The 24,673-nt window shown below is 53.7% G+C and overlaps 9 protein-coding genes across 9 annotated transcripts; 5 read left to right on the top strand and 4 right to left on the bottom strand.

Moving 5' to 3' along the window:
* Positions 1–411: 411 nt before the first annotated feature.
* ColSpa_10683 (uncharacterized protein) lies at positions 412–1,934 on the top strand (the record flags this gene model as incomplete). Its single annotated transcript, XM_049276895.1, has 6 exons — positions 412–472; positions 535–630; positions 692–808; positions 860–1,164; positions 1,443–1,527; positions 1,558–1,934. 6 exons carry the CDS (start codon positions 412–414, stop codon positions 1,932–1,934), a joined length of 1,041 nt encoding a protein of 346 aa, XP_049132852.1.
* A 574-nt stretch (positions 1,935–2,508) lies between these two features.
* ColSpa_10682 (uncharacterized protein) lies at positions 2,509–4,055 on the bottom strand (the record flags this gene model as incomplete). The annotated part of the gene is made up of 3 exons (XM_049276894.1): positions 2,509–2,997; positions 3,067–3,140; positions 3,197–4,055. 3 exons carry the CDS (start codon positions 4,053–4,055, stop codon positions 2,509–2,511), a joined length of 1,422 nt encoding a protein of 473 aa, XP_049132851.1.
* A 1,614-nt stretch (positions 4,056–5,669) lies between these two features.
* On the bottom strand, positions 5,670–6,559 carry ColSpa_10681 (putative steroid-binding protein 3; the record flags this gene model as incomplete). Its single annotated transcript, XM_049276893.1, has 4 exons — positions 5,670–5,804; positions 5,912–6,198; positions 6,263–6,462; positions 6,483–6,559. The coding sequence occupies 4 exons, from the start codon at positions 6,557–6,559 to the stop codon at positions 5,670–5,672; spliced, it is 699 nt and encodes a 232-aa protein (XP_049132850.1).
* An 800-nt stretch (positions 6,560–7,359) lies between these two features.
* Positions 7,360–8,164, top strand: ColSpa_10680 (putative oxidoreductase YjhC; the record flags this gene model as incomplete). The annotated part of the gene is made up of 2 exons (XM_049276892.1): positions 7,360–7,522; positions 7,581–8,164. The coding sequence occupies 2 exons, from the start codon at positions 7,360–7,362 to the stop codon at positions 8,162–8,164; spliced, it is 747 nt and encodes a 248-aa protein (XP_049132849.1).
* Positions 8,165–10,877: 2,713 nt separating this feature from the next.
* ColSpa_10679 (pantothenate transporter liz1) lies at positions 10,878–12,652 on the top strand (the record flags this gene model as incomplete). The annotated part of the gene is made up of 5 exons (XM_049276891.1): positions 10,878–11,000; positions 11,181–11,311; positions 11,376–11,598; positions 11,664–12,408; positions 12,465–12,652. 5 exons carry the CDS (start codon positions 10,878–10,880, stop codon positions 12,650–12,652), a joined length of 1,410 nt encoding a protein of 469 aa, XP_049132848.1.
* Positions 12,653–13,473: 821 nt separating this feature from the next.
* On the bottom strand, positions 13,474–14,172 carry ColSpa_10678 (glutathione S-transferase GST-6.0; the record flags this gene model as incomplete). Its single annotated transcript, XM_049276890.1, has 1 exon — positions 13,474–14,172. The coding sequence occupies one exon, from the start codon at positions 14,170–14,172 to the stop codon at positions 13,474–13,476; it is 699 nt and encodes a 232-aa protein (XP_049132847.1).
* Positions 14,173–20,844: 6,672 nt separating this feature from the next.
* On the top strand, positions 20,845–21,300 carry ColSpa_10677 (uncharacterized protein; the record flags this gene model as incomplete). Its single annotated transcript, XM_049276889.1, has 1 exon — positions 20,845–21,300. One exon carries the CDS (start codon positions 20,845–20,847, stop codon positions 21,298–21,300), a length of 456 nt encoding a protein of 151 aa, XP_049132846.1.
* An 11-nt stretch (positions 21,301–21,311) lies between these two features.
* ColSpa_10676 (tricarboxylate transport protein) lies at positions 21,312–24,199 on the top strand (the record flags this gene model as incomplete). Its single annotated transcript, XM_049276888.1, has 3 exons — positions 21,312–21,437; positions 21,628–23,569; positions 23,652–24,199. The coding sequence occupies 3 exons, from the start codon at positions 21,312–21,314 to the stop codon at positions 24,197–24,199; spliced, it is 2,616 nt and encodes an 871-aa protein (XP_049132845.1).
* Positions 21,508–24,271, bottom strand: ColSpa_10675 (uncharacterized protein; the record flags this gene model as incomplete). Its single annotated transcript, XM_049276887.1, has 2 exons — positions 21,508–23,566; positions 23,667–24,271. 2 exons carry the CDS (start codon positions 24,269–24,271, stop codon positions 21,508–21,510), a joined length of 2,664 nt encoding a protein of 887 aa, XP_049132844.1.
* Positions 24,272–24,673: the final 402 nt, after the last annotated feature.

Below are 24,673 nucleotides of genomic sequence, written 5' to 3'. Positions count from 1 at the left end.
TCTCCAGTCTTCAGAACAGCTCCTCTTTCCCGTTGCTGACGGTTGGGGTGCATTACATCTGCCAGTAAGGTAGTCGCCACAATCTCCACGTCCCTTGAGCAATGGGGACATGAGGACTGCTGTTTGTGGACGTTCCGCGGAGCATCGTGCCATCTTTCCCCAAATGCTCGGACAGCATCCCTTGCACGCATCCTTTTCTCAGCTCATCAGTGTCGACAGACTTCGAAGAGACCAGTTCTCAATCATATAAAACTCGGATTTTATCGACTGAGTCAAGGTAGACCATCACTCAACAACCAAGACATTTGCCACTCATAAGCCTAAAGTCCAAGTAACAAAGGCCTCGAATTTTGCTCAATCCTCTTGAGCTGTCACTTGTTCGTCACTTTATTGAACCAAAAGTTGCCCAAAATGGTTGCCGACATCAATCAGCTTCCGCCTTACACGCCGCCTCCACCAACCAAGGAGGACTGTTAGTGACCCCAGCCACCTCGTTCGAAGCAAAAACATTTTGAACTGATAGATTAATCCCAGTGGACTACGTTGATCTTGTCAACATTGACCTCTCAAGGTTCGACGACCCTGAAGGACGGAAACAGCTCGCCAAGGACCTCTACGAAGCTGCCACTGGTCAGTTTACAATAGGATCGAATGCGTTTTACGCACCGCATGCTGAATAAAACCCTGATAGGATACGGATTCCTCACGTTGACTAACCATGGTATCTCTGACGAGACGTATGAGCGCCAGATGCGCATCGCCAATGCCGCGATGACGCTAAAACCCGACGAAAAGGCTCCCTATGAAGGTCAGTAGACTAGTCCTGACAATCGGGCATCCCTGCTGATCAGAACAATAGTCACCCCCGAAGAAGATGCCCGTGGTCTTTACGCTGGCTACAAACCGGCAGGACCGCTCGGACATAAGGGTGGCTTTCCTAAGGCCCTGGATCACTACAACATGCTGGTTCATGACCCCAAGAACCGCCCCCACCCCGAAATCATTCGCCCGTTCATGGAGGAGACGTATGGGGTCATGAGCTACATCCGCACTAACATCCTCGTTAAGCTGCTTAAGCTTGTCGCCATGATCCTGGAGGTGCCGGATGAGTCTGTTCTCTCTACACACGCCCCTGGCGGATCCAAGACGGAGTACCTCAGATATGTCAGGACTATACTCTCCAATGAAATCATCTACTGAATACTGACTCACCTTACAGATGGTGTGTGAGCCCCGGTCGAAAGAGGAAAGCGAGAAATACCGTGATATTTTCCTCGCCGGCCACACTGACTGGTGAGTTTGTCTCAAACTCGATTGCCGTCCCTGTGCTTAAGCTGACTCTCAATCCTAGGGGTACTTGGACCTTCCTTTTTTCTCAGCCTATCGCAGCTCTTCAGGTTCTATGCCACCAAACCGGCCGATACAGACATGTTAAACACCAGCCTCACGGCATCGTTGTCAACTTTGGTGAGGCGCTCGAGCGTCTTACCGGTGGTCTTTTCAAGGCTACCATTCATAGAGTGATCCGTAAGTCAAAACACGAGAGCGCGCTTATAGGACCTGAGACTAAAATGAGCAAAACAGAGCCTCCTGAAGATCAGCGTCACCTCCGTCGCATCGGCGTTATCTATTTCTCCCGCCCTGCTGACGAGCGTGAGCTCGTCCCCATCGAGAACTCCCCTCTCCTCCAGCGCATGGGCACTGATAAGCCCATCGACGAGCGCATCTTCTGTATGGCCGACTATTTGGATGCGAGAAAGCACGGATGGAAGCGCTACGACTTTGACATTGACCGGCCCCGTGAGGAGGGCAAGCACCAGGACCCCTTTGATGGCGAATATACTGACCCAGAAGGTCACAAGAGTCTTGGCAAGTTTGACAACATGCCTCGTCTTCAGTACAGTCTCCCAACTGTAAAGACTGGGACCGCATGATAGTTAGTAGTGAAACCGTAGCTGTTGTGCGTTGACTCAGTTGGTCCATGCTTTTTAATACTTAGGAAAGCGCACAAGTCAATTGAGGCCTGTTTATTTCGCATGCACAGGGACCTTCCCAATGAGAAGCCTCCGTTAGGACAAAAATAAGACTTAAATAAAAACAAGAATTTTAAAGATGGTCATATTAAACGTTTGTTTTGCTATGTTGATCCCCTTTAGCCTACCCAATGAGTAGGACTGCCTTTCTACGTACAACGAACAAATGAAACACTCTTTTATTTGACTCAGAGGCCGAGGAACCTACGAGTCAAAACACAAGGATCTCAAATACTCAGTATGTAGCCAATTTCTATCTGTACAGGGCCTAGAGAGAATCGTTGTGTACGTCGTCAAATTAGTTGTTTTGAGTGCAAGGTGAAACAACTGTGCCATCTGTAAAGTGGTGCTTCGTAACCACGAAGAAAACACAACATCCGGTCGTCTCCTAAGGTATTATTGATGCAACCCATTCCACTTCCAGATATACCGCGTGTCTTTGGTATAGCAAAAATACAATTGATCAACCTTTCGATCAGTCATTGATGGGTGCAGCGTACGCTTCTCTTGCCTTTGACAAGCTCTCTTCCATAACCGCCGCCACCCATTTCCCGACAGGCCAAGTAGTCCGCTTGTTAAAATTGGCAACGATCCATTCCAAAAACCGTACCTCACTTCGCGCAAGGTCAACAGGTCTATCGTCCAGCATAGCCAGTGCAGCGGCCGCATTTTCTACATCATCATCTTCAACGTTGACTACGCACGCCATGATGGCATCCAAGACGAAGCGGCTTGGGTTCGAGCGGCCATTGCTGCTGCTAAACATACCCACTCCCATGCCTCCTGGTCCATGTAGAGTAGTGGCACTGTTTTGTTGAGCAGCAGGCATCGTCAAACGAACGAGCCGCCAGCCAACAAGACAGATCTTGAAGCCAAGAAGAGTTATGAAGGGGTTCTCAAGAGCTGGTGGCGCGGTGGACTTGATGGGGTTTAGTAGGTCAAGGGCCATTTCAAGATCGTTGAGCTGGAAATAGTGTTAGCATACGTCTTACGACGCTTCAAGCGCGTTTGACGGCGGGCGGGAGGCTCATACTATTCGGAAAACGTCCCGGTCTTCATAAATGTCCCTCTTCTCCTTGCACCGTGGTGTAGCAAGGTGACCCGCCGCTGGCAAATGTCAACTTTCTTGGTCTCTAAATAGTCATGGCGTGGATGGTACTCACTTGCTATTGCTAGTGGCAGGTTTGACTCAACAACTCCACTGACCAGCAGAGAGTCTGGGTGCGACAAGGTTATAGACGTGTAGTACCACAATATCCAGAACGTGTGCCACAGCGGAGTCTGATCCGAGCCATCGGGTACCAGGGTATCCATACGGCCAAAGTCAAAGAAGCTGAATACTGGCTTCTGGTTTCGTGGCACCAACTCAGCTATTCCTTTCAAGGCCTGTGATATTTGCGCGTGCTGCTTATCCGTCAGGATGGACAGAGCTCGCCGTTGGGCTTTAGGTCTCTCGAGGAGACAACTAGCGTGAGTAAGCTCGCGTGCCATCATCTGCAACTGCGTGACGAGAATGACAGCAGCAAACGGAGAAGCCCAAAGTAACCTGAGTTTCCTAGGCTGGCGCTTCCCACTACTGGTCTCTTTGTCACTGCCTCGGCCAGAATGTAATAGCGTCTGTGAAGCTTCGTAGAAGAATCCCTGAGAGGGAGGTGTCTCGTGGGCATAGGCGTTGTCCTCAGGCTCGTCAAAAGACTTGAATCGCTGTCGCCGCCGCTCGTACCAATCCCTGTCGGAGCGAGCAAGCCAAATGTCCTCACAGCATGGAAGATCATACTTGATCTCCAGAGATGAAAGCATCGGGCGAAGGTTGCAGAGAATGGCGAGCTGAGAGTCGAGGAGATATAGCATATAGACGCATCGTTTTCTTGACTCCTTCTTGATGAATTCCTGCCATTGGTCATTCAAGGCATCTTCACTGACAGGTTCTTGCATGTCGTCTTCGTCACCTTCCTCGCCGTAACCACTGTCTTCGCCTGCTGACTTGGCAGAGAAAGAGTCTAGCGAGCTGTCTTGCGACATTTGTAGCAGTCTTATTGCATCGATCAGGTCTCGATGAATTCTCTGTGCTTTGAGAAAACTCGTGTCGTTGCCGCCGTAGATGCCAAGAAACTCGAGAAGGATGAATGTTTGCAGGACCCAGATTTCTTGATACCGTGAACGGTTTTGCTCTACCTACATCGACTAGTTAGCCGTGGATGGAATTTGGATCTTCATCAAGAGGAGACTAACATATTGTTGCAGTGACGATAACGTTGTCTCAAAGACAGCTTTTCTGGCCGATTCGTCGAATGTTGATTCGCAATAGAGGCTTCCCAGGGCGGTGATCACGTTTAGAAGGGGCACTTGTGTCGATACAATGTGGAAAGACCCCTCATGTAATATCGGAAAATTACGGTGGAACCCGTCGAAAAATGCTTCGACGCAACGGATCTCGCTCGATAATCTAGGGTTCTTTAAGTCAGTGTTCATGATTCTCGGATTGTGGTTCTCGGATTTATGAATCAACTCACGCCGACGATGGTTCGTTATAACTCTGATTAAGCTGCGGTATTGGATCTATGATTCCATTTTGTGGTGGAGGTGGTGGTGGTGGGGGATGTGTCAATAAAACGTCCATCCAAGCTGCGACGCCTGGCGAATCGCCCACGTTTGGAGTCACAGAAGGTTGCGAAGGAGGAGGAGGAGCTGATTTGGGCGGCGACCCCAACGAGACATGGCAGTTTTCAACATGTCGCTTCCGCAAGTCGCTGTCCCTATAGTCAGTATCTGTGATGTTGAAGAATCGTGGGGAAAAAAACTTGTGATGACGAGCGTCAAGTCATGGAGGCTCCAGTGCTGTCTTTGACTGACCTTCGGGCGAAGCGGGCATTGCATTGATTACACGGGAAGCAGGGAGCATTCCTGCCTCTGTGATCTGCCACAGTTCAGTAACTGGATTACGATCAATATATTATCCTCTAGCTCACGTGTGTTTACATGGCGCTTGAGGTTCTCCTGCATAAAGCGAGTGTCGTGTTAGTGCGGCCAACGTCGGGCTCGAATGTTTGCCTACCTGACGAGTAAACCCTTTCTTACAAGTCGCGCACTTGAAGGGACGAGGTAGACTTTCATCCATCATGAAAAATGCAGCGATATTTGGCAGATGAGTGTTGAAGTTTGTAGGACATGGGGCATGCCCAAGGGTGCTGCTGAAGATTGGAGAGAAGAGAGCCAAACCGGGGGGGCTTCGTGGTGGGCGTAGACCTGCCGAAGTCACGTATCTAGACTATGGATAAGAGATAAGATATGATATGCTGAATTCAGCCTAGCTTGTCCACCCACGTGACTAGTCTCTCCGAGGACAATGACGCTATCTAAGCTAGGTCGGTTCGTGCCGAGAGACCTAACCAATCAGAGTCTTTCGATTGGCGAATTCGGATATGATAACGGCCCCATTACGTGCCGGCAGCGGAGAACTCCCCGCACCTCGTACCTGGTCTCCTTATCTCCTGTCACTCTCATCTATACAGGGTCCCAGCCTCTCAGAAATCACACTCAATGCCGGGATCTTGACTCTTCAGATGTTGTCAAGCATTGGTATTCTTTCTTAGTGCCCAGCTGGCCGTTTGGCAACAGATTGGTAACTGCTCGTTTTCAGATTGGCTTTCCTCCCACCACGTCCAACACATAGGGTTCGCCGTCAATCTTTTTCCAAATTTCGTCGCTCTTGATTCGCCAGTACCAGTCATGAATGGCCGGGTGCTTCTCAGTCCACTCCTTGGCAAACACCTATAAAGCATTGCTGGATCAGTAAACGAATTGGAGTGACCGACATCGGGTGTGAAAGGAGCCCCAGGAGATGATTCCCAGAAAGTTACGTAATGTTTATCACTCACAAATTGGTATCCTCGAGCAATGGCAGCAATCACGAACAAATCGGCTATCGTGAGCTCGTCTCCAACTAGAAACTTCTTGCCCGTCAAAGCCTTCTCCACCACGCTGACCATACCTTCGCTGCTCTTCTCTGCCGCAGCGAGGATTTCGGGTGATGAAGGCCCCTTTCCGATAACGGGATTGATCCATGCCATGATGGGGGCAGAAGCTCGCTGTTGGCGAATGATGCCCACTTCAATATGGTTGCCTCTTCCTCGAGAGTTGTGCCGAGGAGCTTGGTATTTGGGTCCTGCTTTGCGACTGGGGCGCCGTCAGCGCAAGTTGAATGTCTTGGTTGAGGTCTGTGAACTTACGGTAAATGGAAACTGGGATGCATTCGTATAGCGTGAAACCGTTAGGACGCTCGAGCGCTGGAACCTTTCCAGGGGGGAATTTTGAGAGGTAGTCTGCTCCAACGCCACCCTTGCTGGCATCAACCTTAATGGGCCACGCCTCGACAAAATCGACATCGAGCCTGGCGTCCACCTCGTTAGCACTCGCCTCAGAATCATGACTTGGAATGGGCAAACTGACTTGTTGTACTCTGCGATGTAAAGACATTGTGTGGCGCGAGGCGCCTTCGGGTAGTAGTAAAGTTTTCCGAAACTCATTTTGGCGGTAGATAAAGATGCGCTTCAATGTGCGGAAATGTGAGGATTTGTTATGTAAGGAGGTGACAGGAGTGACGGAATACTTCACAAGCTACTTCAGTACTGGTTTAATAGTGTTCAGCATTTGCAGCACGGCCAATTCACCGACTCGATATCCATTGCTTATCACGTCAAACAAAGATTACACCATTTCCAACTCCACGATATCTCTACTTTTTGCACCATCTTGGACGTGGAGCTCAAAAGGTGACCCTTTCTCTATGTGGAGCACACTATGGGGTAGCCGGGCACGCCCATAAATCCGCCTGCGAGATCTACAGGGACTGGGACCCTAAATAACCTGGTCCTTCGGAGGCGGCATCCGGCATTTCGGGGCTCGGGGGCCGTTATCGGCAGCTTGTCAAATGATTATCAGTCGATGACATCTCGCAGACCTGAACGCATCGCGCGAATCACTCCAGCTTTAAGCTGAATCCCACGAATCGTTCGAATACCATATTTTCCCAATTAGTAAGAATCCTTATCCTGACGTAAAATATGGCATCAAAACAAGTCGGCTGGATTGGACTGGGGTCCATGGGCATTGGCATGTCTCAGAATCTTCAAAAGTTCCTCTCTTCTTCCGGAGCACCAAACTTGGTCTACACGAACAGAACGCTCTCACGCGGTGAGCCATTGAAGGAACTGGGCGCAATTCCCGTTGAGACGGTCAGTGAAGTTGCAAGGAAGTGTGATGTGATTTTCTCATGTGTAAGTCAACGACAGATAATCTTCACGGCCAACTTACATCTAACAAATCAATGGAGGTGAGCAACGATGCCGTACTTCAAGACACGACAAACGAGATTATCAATTCTGGAGACATTACAAACAAGATATACGTCGATTGTTCCACCGTTCACCCCGATACTTCGGCTGCGGTATCGAAGCAAATCACTGAGGCTGGTGGCCAGTTTGTTGCCGGTAGGTAAAAATTCAGAAATGGTTGCTGCCGAATTAGTGAAACTAATTCATGAAACAGCTCCCGTGTTCGGCGCCGCAGCGATGGCCGCGGCTGGCAAGTTGATCTTCGTTACAGCCGGCCCCGAGTCCGCTACATCAACGATTTCCTTATATCTCAACGGCGTCATGGGCCGCTCTGTCATTCCAATGGGAACAGACGTCACTAAATCGAGCCTGCTCAAAATTGCCGGTAATATTGTCGTGGTCTCCTTCATGGAGGTGCTTTCGGAAGCCCATGTATTCGCCGAGAAGACTGGACTCGGATCACCAGTCTTAGAGAACATGATCTCAGACATGTTTGGCCCAGTGCTGGAAAGCTACAGCAAGCGCATAACGAGCGGCTCATATGCCCCCTCGCCTGATGGCAAGGCCGGCTTTGATGTTGCGTTGGCTATGAAGGACTTGAGGCATGCATTGACATGTGCTAAGGATGCGGGAACAAGACTGGAGACTAGTGAAGCTGCTTTGAGACATATGGAGAAGGCGAGAGAATTCGAACCCGAGCGGCCATTAGATAGCAGCTCTATGTATGGGGCGGTGCGCCTTGAGGCTGGGTTAGACTTTTATTCGGACGTTTGCAAGGAGCGAGATGCAAAGAAATGAGTGTCGACTCTCTCTCTACATTGACTAACTTGCGTTCATTCCACTAAAAGATCCAAATATACAATAAAGCGTCATTTGAAATACCCCAGATGTGTTTCCGATTCACTTGGTAGTCATTCGGGCGGAATCTGTCTTATTGTGGTCTTGCAAAGGGCATCTTGATATTTTGCCCCAACCATCTGGTGTCGATGCCACGAGTTAAAGATCTGCACCAAACAGTGGTCTATTCCCCGGCGACCCGACTCCGCTCGGTGATAACGGATAGTTTTGCTAATAACCCATCCCGCGCTGACGAAGTCGTGAGTTTCATGTGAACTGTCGTTATGGACCAGGAGGTTGGTTCTGATGCGAATTTCGGCGAGGGCGAAGAATTAGGGAACGGTGGAGGACGGTGGCTATTCAACATTCGTCAATCCAAAGACCGTGACTAGGTCGTTCCCGATGAAGGTTTATAAACTTGAAAGTTACTCAACCACTTGATTTCAGCACCAAAACTCCAGATTCTGGCTTCCATTCCCTATACAAGCTGAGAGTCTATATGGGTCACGTGTAACAAGTTGGCATCATCTGGGTGGCTGGTTGCGTTGTTTTTGACCCTAACGTGGTCGAAATCCAGTCTTTTATACCCATGCTTCCTTGCATGCAGGTATTGTGACATTGTAAACACCGTTTGATCCACCGGCCTCCCAAAACCAAGTCTCCCAAGCAGCGGACTATTGAGAGGTTCTAGATTTTGGTCATTGACCGGCCTAGCAAAGTAAATTATGCCTATCCTCTTTTCTCTTTCCTGGTCTTGTGGGGGTTTGACAACTCTATGCACCGGTGCTCGGAAGAGCCCGCCGGTCAGAAGCTCAAGTGCCTCACCGACGTTGACTACAAGGGCACCAGGCAGATATTTAACCCATTTCCACTCTCCAGACCTCAAAAGTATCTGTAGCGCCGAAACAGGCTGGGAAAATTGGAACGTGAATGAACCCCAATCTCTGTGACCTCCTAGCCAAAGGTCTCTGAGTTGCAAGTCGGCGGGTGGTGGGTTGTACAGGAGGTACCGCAGGTACTCTGAGCAGGCCTCCGTGCTTGATCCGTGAGTGGATAACCAAATTTCTTCTGGTACTTCAAGTATCATGGATACGAGAGTCAAGAGCTTCGGTATCAACTGATGCCGGAAATGGCCGATGAGTTCATTTGTCTGGGCCATGTGTTGGTAAAGGATGCCTGGGTGTTTTTGGCTGTTAGGGTTGTTTGCTTGAATATTATAGTGATCTAGAGTCTTGTGAAACCCCTCCTTGTGCTTTTGATTTCCCGAGGGTTTGAAGCCAACGTAATAGCCCCTTGCTTCATCTTCCGCTGCTGTTTCGTAAAGCACTTTTTCTTCCGGCGGGATCGTCAAGAGGGCATGAGCGAGGTCGACTTGTGATGTATATAGGTCCTGGGGGATGCCATGGTTGGTGATCACAAAGAAGCCATGACTGTTCGCGCCATGCAAGAGCTTTGCAGCTAGTTGGAGTCGGGTTTCGTTCTTGTCGAATTGGGAAAAATCCAAGTTCTCGAGATCGATGAAGTCCAATATCTCGCTGGTCGTAGCGCACTGTACAAACTTTGGGAGAGACGAGTCTGGCTCAGATGACATTGTGATTCATTCGCGGAGTCCTGTGTATCACGGAGGCACACATGGGTAGCACCGATAGGCCTTTTCGACGTGACATATATATGAGCATGGTCATCAGAACTAGATTGAAGCAGTCAAGCCCCTGCACCAAGTCCACCCACGGACACGATCATAGTAATCCAATATGACGTCCATTTTATCTGACGCTCCGCATTCCGAAGTGCATTCTTGGCCATGAACACGACCTCGAAATCTTCCATCCAGCAGCCGTATCTCAAGGTGGTGCTGACGCGTTTTAGACTTCGGACGTGGACGAGTGTAGCGGTTTTGACTGTAGAAGACGGTGCTCCACACGGATAGCTGGTCAAGGAACCAAACAGAGGGGATGCAAACAATCACCGTCGCATTGGCAACACCCCCGGTGTCATAACATCCGAGGCAGCAGGGAACGCGGCGAGATCCCCGTCTGTCGTGTGCCGCACCCCGCAAATGCTGTGGATCGCAGGAGAGGTGGAGGCGAACGGCATTATCAGGGCGGCGAGGTTCAGAGATACGGCGGCGCGGTGTTGGCACTTGGAGCTCCACCATTTAGCTTCGTCTGATCCTTGCACTCTCAATGCTTTTACCCCTCCTTATCTCCCAACTTGATATAGCAATCAGACGAGTCTACAGCATTACCCCCCCTGTGTGGACTGTGGTGGAGCGTGGCCACTGGGCAACTCTCGCGAGTCACCCAGGTCGTCCGGTAGTGCCTATCTCTGGCGAACTGTAAGATCGCACCCGGGCTGGGCATGAAGGCATACGTCTCTCTCTCGATGTCAACCAGCCTAATCCGCCTGGAAGCTGCTCAGATAGTCTTATGACGAGCATGAGGAGAGAGTGCACTGAGTATAATACTCGATCACGCCACTACTCTCCTCGTCCGTCCAATTCTGGTGACCGCAGCAGTCCCCTATCCATCTGCTCCGCCCTCCACCAAACTCTTGCCTCCTTCAACCCTCTTCTCAGCTCCACCTCGACGGGGCTTGGTATCAATCAACTGACAGCACTGTGGTTGATTAGTTCTAGTGCTTCGTGTGTTGTTTAAGGTCCGATTTCGACAACATGGGCTCAAACGTGGCTACCAGTGTCGGGGACGAGCCACCTACGAAAGCGAGTTGGTTCGACAACTGGCGTTGGTATGAGCGCAACACTTCGAGAGAAGAGAAGAGACTGTTACGGAAGCTTGTAAGGCCTTTGTTAGCAAAGTCTCATGGCAACCAGTAACTAACAGCATCAGGACTTCATGATTCTGACTTTTGGCTGTCTGACTTTCTTCACCAAGGCAAGCAATGGTACTTTTGCTTTCAGGCAATGGCTTGTCTAACAAAAGCTGTGTTTTAGTTCCTCGATCTTCAAGCCTTTCAGAATGCATATGTCAGTGGGATGAAGGAAGATATCGGCATGGAAGGCAACGACCTTCAGTACACTACTGGAGTGTTCCAAGCTGGATACTGTGCCGCCATGATCCCTTCCAACATCATCCTAACCCGTGTTCGGTCAGTGTTCATTGCCGAAATCAAGCCAAGTAGGAGTCGCAAAGGCTAACAACTGAGTTCACAGGCCCAACGTTTTGATTCCAATCTTCGAGATTCTTTGGGGCATCCTGACGCTCCTGACCGCATACGCCAAGGACGTCAAGCATATCTACATCATCCGTTTTTTCAGCGGTATTTTCGAGTGTGTCGCATACCCAGGCGTCATCTACTGCATCGGATGTTGGTACAAGAGGACGGAGATCTCCCGCCGTCTGAGTTTGTTCTACATTGCTGGCCCCTTGGGAACGGTGCGTTCAACTCCTTTCGTACCTGACTTGTGGCCGACAGAATGGCAAAACTAACAGCGTTTCAGATGTTTGCCGGTTACTTCCAAACAGCTTGCTACACCAACCTCAACGGCGTCAACGGCCTGGCTGGATGGCGTTGGCTCTTTATTGTCTGCGGGTGTATCACCTTGCCCGTAGCTTTCCTTGGCGCCGCCGTCTTTCCAGCTCGCCCAGACTCGAAGAACCCATCATGGCTATTGACAGCAGACCAAATTGCTCTGGCTCGTCGTCGTGTGTCCGAGGGAGGCTCCGAGGCTCCGAAGGTCAAGTTCGATCGCAGAGCAATCACCGACGTCTTCAAAGGTTGGCATTGGTACGCCTTCGTTGCTCTGTACTTTGTTTTCAACCAGGCAATGATCACCAACGGCCAGCCCTTCAACCTGTACCTCAAGGCCCACAGCGACCGCTACTCCATCAGTCAGATCAACAACCTGCCCACCGGCCAGTCTGCCCTCTCCATCGTCGCTGCGCTTGTGGGTTGCTACTGGGCTGATGCCACTGGCAAGCGCTGGCTGCCCTCCATCTGGATCTGCGGCTTCATGACCATTGGCTCGATATGCATGGCCGCCTGGAATATTCCCGAGGGCCTCAAGTTCTTCGCCTTTTATGTTGCCGGACTTGGCGGTGCCCTGAACCCACTCTTCATGTCTTGGGCGTCTGAGGTGACGTTCAAATCTGCCGAAGAACGTGCTGTCGTCGTGTCGTCGATGAATGCAGTTGGTCAAGCGCTCCTGGCAGGCCTGAATATTGTCACGTTCCCTACACCTCAAGGTAAGAAGACACTCCTAACCCGACTTGTCGTATATACTTGACTGACAGTTCCAAAGCCCCCAGATTCAAATTCGGCTGGTACTGGGTCATGGTCAACAACATCTTACAGTGCGCCCTGGTGCTTGGCATTATGGTGCTGCACAACCGAGAAAAAAGGTCCATGGAGGTCCTTGAGGGGCAGGTGGATGACTTGGAGCAGGTCAAGGTCACCAACGTTACCAAGGGCGACGAAGAGTCAACTTGATTGATGCGTTACATATGAAACTCATGGGCTTGATGGGACTGCTCGTTCTTTTCCTTCGTACTCTCCCTTTTTTTTTGTCTTTTGTGTATTAGCTACTCGGAAGCGCGGCGTCCTGGAGTCTGTCAGTTGGGGGCTTCATGATACCCTGTGCCACACCGAGACCAGTTGTCGGTTGGGAGCTCTGGTTATACTTTTACTTAACGGATCTTAGGTCAGTCTTTGTAGAAATACTGCCTCTCGTTGTAGGATCTGTATGCATTAAAATGTTGCGCAAAACCAGAAGTATCGCTTCAATGAATCCGCCATGTTAGCAAATTGAATGATCCTATGCAATTACAGTAGGCATCGAGAATAACCTATCAACAGACTCTTTCCACTATAATAGTTTCAAGAGCGTCAGCCGCTTCGGCGTGCTTATCGAGAAGCCGGCGTGGCTTTTCAGATAGCCGCAAGCGGTTATATGGAAGGCATACGCTGGCAGATAGATCGTTACGCCTCGAGCAACTTTCAACTTCCCTGGCGATTTAGATGTGGCTTACAACACATTTATCGTAGGTATTTAAAAACCCCAGACGTCTCGGAAATGCACCCCGATATCTCAAGAGGTTTTCAGACGGGCCTATATCGGCTGTATCATAGTTGTATGCCCAGGTCATAGCAAACACCTTGATTCAGTTTATCGCATAACAACGGAGTCACCCGTACAAAACAGACGCAGCATGTTTAAGATTTTTGAAAGAATCTAGGTGACTGTGTAAAACCGTGCATGATAATGGCTGGGTTGTAGCCTGACCTTGTGTCTATACCTCAGTCTGACGATTTCATTCGTAAACAGGCTTTAAATCCTCCAATTGCAAAGTCTTCTGGACCCCTTCCAGAGACTCTACCAGCCTCCCCAGCTTCTCATACTGGGGAAACTTGTTGCCAAAGTCACTTCCCCCGAGGCCAGTCATATGTATCGCCCACCTTCGGAACACGTACAGATACAAGTCCACGACTGTCAACGCCTCGCCGACAGCAAACTCACGTCCTTTCAGTCTATCCTCGACCCTCGCGTAGCATGACAGGACCACATCCCACCCCTTCTCTGCGACGGCCTTCTTCGCCTCCTCCCCGTCCGCAAAGCGGTATGGTCGGGCGCACGCAGCCACGCCCGTGCCCTGGAACGTCCCACTGAGCCATGTCATCCACTCGACGATCTTGGCACGACTCAGAGCACTGTTGCCAAGAAGCTTTTCGGTATCGGCTGGCGGCGCCACGCAAGCGATGTACGTGAGGACGGCTGGAAGCTCGGTGATAACCTCGCCACCATCTATGACGAGCGCGGGGACGAAGCCGGATGGGTTGATTTTGAGGTAATCTTGATGACTAAAGCTGCCATCGGCAGCTTCGAAGCGGCGTTCGGCATTAGGCTTCATGGGAACGGGTTTGAAAGGGAGCGAGAGGTGGTGGAGGAGAGCGTGAGCCACAAGGGAACATGAGCCCGGCTTGAAGTAGAGAGTGATAGCTGGTGACGACATTTTGGTTGATACTGATCGGGGTGCGACGTTGATGGAAGACGGTAAGTTGTGTGAGATTGAGAGCTGCTAGATTTAAGTTCGCGCGCTGTGGCAGACTATAAGTTGCTTGCTGGTGCTGAACGTCAGTGGACAAAATTGGGCTTATGTGGCCTGGAGGAAACACCACGGGCATGTGATTTGGACAGACAGGCAAACTTTGCAGTGGAGGCAACGATCCTTGTCGTTCTGCTGATTGCAAGGTATTTCAAATACTTTTCCTACCGAAAACTGGGCTCTTTGAATCGAGGAAGATGAAGACGCGGGCGGCTAGGCTGATAATGCAAGATCAAGGGACATTTGTCTGAAGTCTAGGCAGCCACATGTACATACATGTCCACTGACGCCCTTAAGTGACGCCTTTTGGTCTATCGTGGTCTACCCAGGCCAGCCTGATGATGAACGACTGACAAGCGAAAACCCCCCAAAGACCTGAACATAGTGAGTCCAAAATTCTGGATAGTTGCTCTGGAGTTGAAGGTAAGGTTTTCATGGTATATCAGCCACTGACACTCAAGCCTCTAAACTAGGTTTCTGTCATATGCCACTGAGCGGTGCATTGACTAGCTGTTTGGCTAAGACGGAATGGGGTTCTCATGCGACATAGTGTTTGTCCGCATTGGATGGAAGCTCGACTTTCAAGACCTTGTACAAGGCCACAATTAGGTGTGAGATGCTTCGGGAGGTCCGTTAAGAGAAACCATTGGCTGGATATATACGGTAAGTGAGGTATGTAGAGCATCCATAAGTACGCTTAGGGTTGGCCTAGACGTTCAACTTGAATGACACTAAGCAGCTTTACCAGGGTCTATAACGATAACATAGAGGGAGGGTGCTGTTGAAGTCTTGAATCTCTCAGACCGGCACTCCAACACGCCACATAGTAATACAAGTAAGTCAAGCATCGAAATAGTTTGCTAAACTTCACCACAACTCTTCTGTTCACTACAGTTGTTTCAGGACTGTCAGATACGGCATGAGCGCGTAGTCCGTGAAAGCTTGCTTATGGTTGGGATGATAACGACATTGGACTGGACCAGCAGTACCGAAAAGCGAAGGCTTTTTTTCACCGATGTCGTTGTGTCCTTCATATGTGATTGATGTCTTCAAGTGAAGCCAAGCTGTTTGTTTCAAAGGCTAGAAATTGCGGTGTTATAAGAGTCTTTTTGTAGAGAGTCTCACCGAAATTGGGCTTTAGATCACACAGGTCCAGTTCGACAGGGCGCACAAACACATGCGCCATGCTATAGCAAGCTTCCTGAGTCGTCGAGGCTCCTGCCAAGCCGAATCGGTGACTGGCGATACTGGCATTGGGAATACCAACTATCTGCTGCAGAAAACGCTGCCGTTAATTGTGGCCAGCAATGAATGCCTTTTATTTCGTGACACTATCCAGATGGGGGTCCGCAATCCGTGGTCGACTTGCCTCCGTACGACCAGTGTTCGGCGCGGCGATCCGACAAAACGGCAGGTTGAGTGTGGGCGACGAGCCAATCCATGGTAAGAATCTCCAGCATGGCAAAACCAGACACGGCGGGGATGCATGTCATTCGGCATAACTCGAGCGCCCTGCCGATGGGGCGACGAAGGAACAGAGAACGTGGCTCCCTGAAGGATGGCATTCGAGATTAAGATAACATGAGGAAGGATGCAGCCACTGACGAGGCGGGATTGGCGCCATGTGCCTGGACCGATGGCGGGGGAGTCACTACAGTACCTGCGAACGAGGGACGGCCTTGATCTGGAGAAACGGTCGCATCGGGCATCGAGACGAGACGTGAGTGAGGGCCTGCATTGGATTTCGGGCAAAATCGGCGACATGTTGGAGGGTCGCGATGGCGGGATAGCACATCAATGAAAGAAAATGGCTCAGTTGGATGGCCAAGCCGTTCAGGCTGATGTGGTGTAGCGCGTCGGGCAGCCCAGCGTCAACGTCGAAGGTGCAGGTTCGCTCCGACAAGGAAACCTGCAAAGATCTGACAAGATGGCCCTCCGTGTGGCCATGGCGTTGGTCTATTCCAGGCCCGACGGGAGAGATGGTGGGATGAAGAGATGGGATGGGCTAAGAGTGGAAAGGGACGCGGGCCTGTCGGAATCCATTCTGAGGATTCTGAGGGGGACCTGAAGCGGTGCGGCCGGTGCATATGCCACGATGGGGGTGACGAGAATGGCTCGAGACCAATGCTCGGTGCCCATGGGGTTGGTGGATACGAAGAGCAGGGAGCCGAGCTTAGACTTTGTAGGATGCTGTCTGGTCTGCGAGCCGTCCCTGTCGCACGTAGGCGGGAGCGAAAGTGCTGCCGCACGTAGCTTGAAGGGCCGCGGAGGATGGCCCGTCATCGAACCATTGGGTGAGCGAGTGAGTTTCCGGACATGCTGCGAGAGAAGCACCAAGCGAGGGGCAGATGAGGGGCAGGTGAGGGGCATCTCGTTGTCGTTCACACTGCTGTCTGTGTGCCATGGGAAACTTGCAAGTCGATACACGCCGGAGGACATTCACATGAGCCGCTGACGATCCCAACTCTGATCTTGATGGGACAATGTGAGACCTCACGGCGTCTGGCTGGCTGGAGATATGGATATGACAAGGTGCGCGTTGGAGTCTTGGCCGGAGACATAACAGCAACCCCCGTTCCCAGTCGAACGCAGCATGAGCAACCGGCGACGATGCATGCGAAGAGGGAATAGACCGAGGATGCGTCGCAGGATGCAGCCACAGCGCGGAGCAGAGTGCATGCAGATGTGGTCGAGACCAATGTTGGCCAAGCGATTGCTGCTGCTGTGGTGGTGGTGGTGGTGGTGGTGGTGGTGCTTCATATCATGCTGGTGCATCTGATGGAACGGAGAATCGAATCAGGCACGGGCATGCCTCGCCGGCCATCCGCCCACCACTCACCCCGTCTGTCGGTTCGAAGTCACGTCGAGCTGGGTTGGATGAGGTCGGGGTGGCTGTTAAAAAGAGCGGTGGAACCCTCATCCACGCTCTGATCCCCCTCCAGCTTGGAGAACGAGATCTAGATGTCCATTCCTCCTGAAATTTTGCCAGCAGCCTCTGTCCGTAGCCGTAGAGTAGGTGCACTTTGATTTGTTCTCTGGTATTGCTCGCTATTCACGTCCGACGTGGACTGACAATGATGGATAGATATACCGACTCATCGAAGCCTCCGTTCTTTTGATCGACGCATCGGCCAGTCTCAGCGCAGGGCGAGTCGCATTGCAGCAGTAGCAGCAACGGGCGGCGGTAGTAAGGTGGTGAGTGAGCACCCAGCGACAAGCGCCAGCCACTCATTGTTCGTCTTGGTCGCTCAAGGCGTCCTAGTTCCGCATCACGTCCGCTCACCGTCTTTTCAGCAACGCGAACGGCCGGGTTATCAAAGAAAGCCCTCCCCTCCCCCTTTCCCGAGGCCGGAACAACGCGCGCGCGCGCCAGAGACAAAGAGAGAGAGAGAGAGAGAGAGAGAGAGGCAGACGCCACAAGGGTCTGTTGGCCACGAGTTCGACACGCCTCCATCCCCGCAAGCGTTGCGAGGTCTGAGCAAGAGCCTCAAAGCTCACTGGAAAACCGGGGAAGTCGTTGGGAAGTGGACACCATCAACCGGGAAGTGCCATCGAGAGAAAGGAGGAAAAGGGGGCAGATAATTGCCTCGAATTACGTCAGGTGGGTCGGGCCTTTCCCGCAGTTTACAGGTACGACCGACCATTGCATCGGTGTTGGCCCTTGGCTTTCTGATTCTCGACGGGGATGATGGCGGCGCGGATTCGAGATGAGTCCCAGCAGGGCGGACACCATCAGACGGTGGCTTCAGTCGGTCACTTGGCCGCACCGCAGCGCCGGAGACTGAAGACGGATAGTGTCCGTTCAGCCCACGACGCCATGGCAAATGCTTAGTTTGGGCTCTCGGGTGGTTGCTTAGCCGTCAGCTTACCCGTGAGGCCGGATCACCAGTGGTGTTCTGGACGCTGTTGGTGCAAAAGCCCCCATCAGCCATCGATAGGCGGCGAGTGGTTGCGGCATGTCAATGAGGGATGGGGTCATTGCTCGAGCCCCTCTGCGTGCTGCCTCGCCGTTGTTCGGTGTTGTCTCTTGTCATTAGTGGTATCTCGCCTTTTCGTCGGCCGCTTTACGTATTCAGATCCCCAGCCTCTCCCCATTTTCCCTACATGCATCGAATAGAGACGGAGATGTTTGTGACGAGACAGGATGAACAGGCAGAGAGAGAACGAAAAAAAAAAAAAAGAAGAAGAAAAACACACGCAAATCCCTCACTTTTCTCGAGATGGGCTTTTGCTGCTTTGCTGTGTTCTCGCAAGTTGCATCACAAAGACATCATAGGGGACACGGACGACAGCATACGGCAGAGCACAGAGCAGAGAGCAGACAGAGGGACAGGGACGAGAAGCGGCATCAACCAGGATAAACCCCATCATCACTCAGCACCACCCAGCGTTCTACCTCCGGCCAGGAGGAACAGTCGAGAAGGTCGACAAGCTCCAGCAGCCCTGGGTGGCAGACCATTGGATCTTTTGGGCCTGACAGGGCCAATCAACAGGGGCACCCCCCTCACCTTGGGCCAATCTCGTGTCGAAGAATCCATCCCGTCCGAACTAGGGGGGGATCGTTCCGAGCAGCCTCAGCTTGGAACAGGTCTTGGACATGTAACGAGCCAAGTGGGAATGGCTGCGTCATAAGTCTCTCCATAGGCTGGACGTCGTGGTGGGATACACCGAGAATACCTCCTCGGGGCTCGACGGAGACTTGGGCCATACGCAGCAGTCCCATGTCACCCAACCCCGCCGTGAAGACGCAGAGAGAAGAGGAGGAGAGAGGGGAGCGGACAGAGACAGAGCTCAGAGGTTCCAGCATGTTCCCCCCCTCTGCCCCTCCACCATCGGCACCGAAATAGCACTGGGGGTGGTTTGCATCAGTGCGTCTCTGGCCCTAGGCCAAGCAAACGGTACGACAGGTACGACAGCGGCAGCGGGAGTGACATGTGGCCCCCCGTCAGTCGAATCGTCTGTGTTCGGGGGGGGGGGGTTGTCGTGGACTACCGATACTCTGTCCCAAGACCATATCGAGACTGGTCCCTTGCGCCTCCTCCGAGACACGGACTCTGATGGCGGCGTGGGGAGCCCAATCAACGGCCTACGGTATCAAACGCTCTGTCCAGCTGCTGCTCTCTTCTCTCGTTTCCCCTGTTGTCATCGCATCAGCAGCCGACGGAGGAGACAAGAGGGAAAAGACAGCCCCCTGCGACAACGGTGTACAAGCAACGACCAAGCAATACAACCACCATTGGCAACCGGCGGCGAAACCCAATCAGCAAGCTCGTGTGCGGCGACTGTGGGTTTCTGCCAGGCCGTTCTTGGGTCTGTCAGTTCAGTGCCCGCCCCCCTCGATCCCTGACGGCGCTCTTCCTGGGCTGCGGCGCTGCAGCAATTCTGGAGACTCTGGAGACTCTGGAGACTCTGGAGTCTGGCCCGCGGGGCCCAAGACTGCAGGATAGGAGCAAACCGTCCTGACTTTGGCAAGTATCTCTTGGCCGTGCGCGTCGGCAAAGAGGTACATTCGCCTTCACATTCGGACGATACACCAGGGCCCCCCAACCCCCCTCTGCGTGGGGGATCGCATCACAACTATGTTACTGTACTATTACTAGTACCACAACACACGCACCACACGCCAACCAGCACGGCAGGAGCTAAAGTGCTACATCGTTTGTATGTATATACGTATGTATGTACTGTATGTGCGTTGTGCGTACGAGCTACAGAATCCCAAGACGACTGGGACGGCTTCAACTCGACTCCCCACCGGGGCGTGGCTACTCGGCCATGCTGTGTTGGTCACCCCGTCTCGTCTCTCGTCTTTCTCCTCGTCTTTGGAGAGACCGCGTCGTGGTACTGTGCTCTGTAGAGCGTGCGGTGTATGTATGTATGTATGTATGTACATGGTAGTCTACTCCGTGTTGGACTCGGCCACGGCATCCCGGACTTGGACTCGAATTGGACTGGACTGGCCTGGACTGGCCGGCCCCCTGGCCGGCCCCCCGTCACTGTGAACTCACCTCACCGTCAAATGTCATGGCCTCGACTTGCTCTTTTGCGACGGCTTCGTTTGCTATCAGCCGTCTTCTTCTCTCTGCCTCTTTACCCCGGGCTCGTCTCTTTCTCTTCCCCTTCCACCGCCGACTGCATCACCGTGTTGCCCCTGTTCTCTTCATCTCCATCTCTCTATCCCTCTCTCGTTCCCCGTGTTTTTATCTCCTAAGCGGCGTCTGTCCGTGGGGTTCCTTTCCTCCCTCCGTCTTCAACTCAAAAGCAATATCACCGCCACCACCACCACCAACAGCAGAAAGACTCTCCTGAAAACAGCACACTCGTCTTTCAGCTCTCTTCCCCTCCCTCTCTCCGTCTCCGTCTCCGTCTCCCTCCCCCTTACTCATCAAGGCCTCACATCCGAGTTGCCTGCAGTGCATCGCATCGCATTGCATTGCTGGAGCCTCTTCTGATTGCCCATTGATTACTCCCCCCCCTCTCTCTCTCTCTCTGTCCATCCCCCCTCTCCCCTGTCCTTACGACCGCCGCTAAGCCAAACTCTACCGCAAATCCCCGGCCAGAGAATTAACACGAGTCATCATGGAGCAGCACCACCACCAGGAACAACAAAAAGATCGGCCCGTCGAGCTGAGCCGCGGGGTTTCTTCTCCAAACCTCCCCAAGCACCTCAGCCATACCGCCGTCAATCCTGCGCCCGTCAACCCCGCCAACCCCGTCCTCAGAAGCATCGCCCTCTCGGACGCCGTCACGCCGGGAATTCACCAGCACACGTACGTCTCGGGCGACAGCTCCCGCTCCCAGTCGCCCAGTTATTTCCCGCAAGGCGCCGAAGGCCCCAGCTACTTCTCTCTTTCCGACCGTCGACGGGATCCGCAGCCTTCGTCCCAATCCCAACCGTCTCAACAATCGCAACCACAATCACAACAACAACAACAACAGCAAGCCTCGTCCGCCCAAGACCCCTCGTCGCAGGCACATAGCAACCTCCCCCAGTCCCCGGGCCCCTCTCCGGCCGCGATATCCTCAAACGCATGACCCTCGCAGCCATGGGTCGACGCGAGTCTCTGTCGCAAATCCGCGCTGCGAACCCCGATCTGCAGCTGAGCGGCAACATCATCTCGGCCACCTTCAACATCCCGCACTCGCTCAAGTACCGCAAGGGCTCCGACTGGGTACGTGATGCCGTCTTGAGCACCTCTCCCCCCCCCCCTCTTTCTCTCCCTCTCCTTCACTCTTCCTCCCTCACTCTTCTAGCACTCTTCCTCCCCAATCGCGCGGCCCTCGGTCGCGTGCCCGCATCCCCCTCGCGACAGCGCAGAAACCCCAAATGAACCCCGCGCTGACATCATTGCACCCCTCCAGGAATTGAAACCCCGCCGCGGCCAGTCCGCCCTCTTCGACTCCTTCGCCTACCTCTCCTCCGACGAGACGCCCTGGAACCACACCGTCGTCGCCTGGACCGGCGAGATCGACACCCCCCAGGATGTCCTCTCGCCGCCCGGCACCCCGCCCGCGACCACCGTCCACTTCTCCTCGCTCAACACGCTGTCGGCCCCGATCCCCATTGACGGCGACGCCCGCCTGCCGACGCCGCCGCCGAGCGAGGGCCTCTGGCTGCCCAAGGAGGACCAGGCCCGCCTCGAGACGCAGCTGGCCCACAGCAAGACCATCAAGACGGTGCCTGTCTGGCTCTGCGACGACAACGAGCAGCAGGACGAGGGCATCCTCCTCAAGGACCAGAGCCGGTGGCGCCGCTACGCCGAGCACGACCTCTACACCCTCTTCCACTACAAGCAGCACGAGCCCACCGACGGCCGCAAGGAGCGCCTGCAGTGGGCCGACTACTACCGCATGAACCAAAAGTTTGCCAACCGCATCATCGAGCTCTACAAGCCCGGCGACATCGTCGTCGTCCACGACTACTACCTCATGCTGCTGCCCAGCATGCTGCGCCAGCGCGTCCCCAACATGAACATCTCCTTCTTCCTGCACTCGCCCTTCCCCAGCTCCGAGTTCCTGCGCTGCCTGCCCCGCCGCAAGGAGGTCCTCGAGGGCGTACTCGGCTCCAACCTCGTCGGCTTCCAGTCCTACAGCTACTCGCGCCACTTTGCCAGCTGCTGCACCCGCATCCTCGGCTTCCCCTCGGACAGCGGCGGCGTCGACGCCTACGGCGCCCGCGTCCAGGTCGGCGTCTTCCCCATCGGCATCAACGCCGACAAGTGCGAGATGTACGCCTGGACCGACGCCGTCACCGAAAAGTACAACGCCCTCAAGAAGCTGTACGAGGGCAAGAAGATCATTGTCGGCCGCGACCGCCTCGACACCGTCCGCGGCGTCGCCCAGAAGCTGCAGGCCTTTGAGCGCTTCCTCGAAATGTACCCCGACTGGCGCGAAAAGGTCGTGCTGATCCAGGTCACCTCCCCCACCAGCATCGAGGAGGAGAAGGACGACGACCCCGAGAGCCGCATCGCCACCCGCGTCAACGAGCTCGTCATGCGCATCAACGGCATGTACGGCAGCCTCGGCTTCTCCCCCGTCCAGCACTACCCCCAGTACCTCAGCCAGGACGAGTACTTCGCCCTGCTGCGCGCCGCCGACATTGGCCTCATCACCTCGGTCCGCGACGGCATGAACACGACGAGCATGGAGTACGTCATCTGCCAGCGCGAGGGCCACGGCCCCCTCATCCTGTCCGAGTTCAGCGGCACCGCCGGCAGCCTCAAGGACGCCATCCACATCAACCCCTGGGACCTGAGCGGCGTCGCCGTCGAGATCAACAACGCCCTCACCATGTCCCCCGACAAGCGCATGGCCATGCAGACGAGCCTCTACAACCACGTCACCACCCGCAACGTCCAGAGCTGGATCGACCACTTTGTCCGCAAGCACGTCCACGTCCTCGGCACCCAGAAGAACGTCCACACCACGCCCCTGCTCGACCGCGCCCTCATGCTCAAGACCTACCGCGACGCCGGCAAGCGCCTCTTCATGTTCGACTACGACGGCACCCTCACCCCCATCGTCCGCGAGCCCAGCGCCGCCGTCCCCTCGGAGCGCGTCCTGCAGACCCTCAAGGCCCTCGCCAGCGACGAGAGGAACGCCGTCTGGATCATCTCGGGCCGCGACCAGGAGTTTCTGCAGCAGCACCTCGGCCACATCGCCGGCCTGGGCTTCAGCGCCGAGCACGGCAGCTTCATGAAGAACCCCGGCTCCGACGAGTGGGTCAACCTCGCCGACGAGTTCGACATGGGCTGGCAGGCCGAGGTCATGGACGTCTTCCAGTCCTTCACCGACCGGGTCCCTGGTAAGTTTTTTTCTATTTTAGTTTTTGTTGCTGTTTCGCCATTGACGCAAAGTGACGGGGCACGCGCTAACCCTTTGGACAGGCTCCTTTGTCGAACGCAAGCGATGCGCCCTGACGTGGCACTACCGACTGGCCGACCCCGAGCAGGGCCTGCACATGGCGCGCGAGTGCCACAAGGAGCTCCAGGGGACCGTCGCCCAGAAGTGGGATGTCGAGGTCATGGAGGGCAAGGCCAACCTCGAGGTCCGGCCGACCTTTATCAACAAGGGCGAGATCGCCAAGCGCCTCGTCCACACGTACAACTCGGCGCCCGCCTCCGACAAGCACCCGGGCCGCGTCGAGTTCGTCCTCTGCCTGGGCGACGACTTCACCGACGAGGACATGTTCCGCGCCCTCAACGGCCTGGCGGGCACCGAGGTCGACAACGACCACGTCTTCACCGTCACGGTCGGTGCCAGCACCAAGGTCACGCTGGCCAGGTGGCACCTGTTGGAGCCCGAGGACGTCGTCGAGTGCGTCGCGCTGCTTGTCGGCGTCGGCCTTGGCGGCGAGAGCCACGAGCACTTTGGCCAGGTCAACCTCGCCGCCCTGAGCACGGTCGAGGGCCACATCCCCGAGTCGGAGAAGTGACTCGGCACAAAGCAGAGTAAGCTGTGATGGAATGGGATATCGTACAGCCGGGAGTATGGGTAGAACGGGCATTGGTTTGTTTTGGTTTTGGTTTTGTTATCCAGCCGTTTGGTAATTTGTTCTCCATGTTTTGGTCTTCCAGCAAGAACGCCGATGAACACCGAGCGAGACGTCATCGAGCAAAGGGTAGTTGACACGAAGCATGATGCATGAGCTCAGCATGGGAGCGGGATGGCCCGGAGAGATGGCCTAGATGCATATAGACTCTTATTATTTGACTACAATTGTGACTGGGAGCTCCGTGATCGTGACACAGTGACGCTTATCACATGTCGACTGAGGTAACATTGAAGGGCCACAAACGCAACGCGGCCCAGAAAAGAAGGTCGCATCTGCTGCGGCTGTGCTAATGATCGTCGGATCGACACAACAGTCCCTGACTCTGGCTCTGGCTCTCACTCTCACTCTACCAAT

This window comes from Colletotrichum spaethianum (assembly GCF_022836535.1).
Source record: "Colletotrichum spaethianum MAFF 239500 DNA, contig37, whole genome shotgun sequence".
Classification (NCBI taxonomy): Eukaryota; Fungi; Ascomycota; class Sordariomycetes; order Glomerellales; family Glomerellaceae; genus Colletotrichum; species Colletotrichum spaethianum.
Note: the sequence above shows the minus strand (reverse complement) of the source record. Positions and strands in the feature narration are given on the sequence as shown.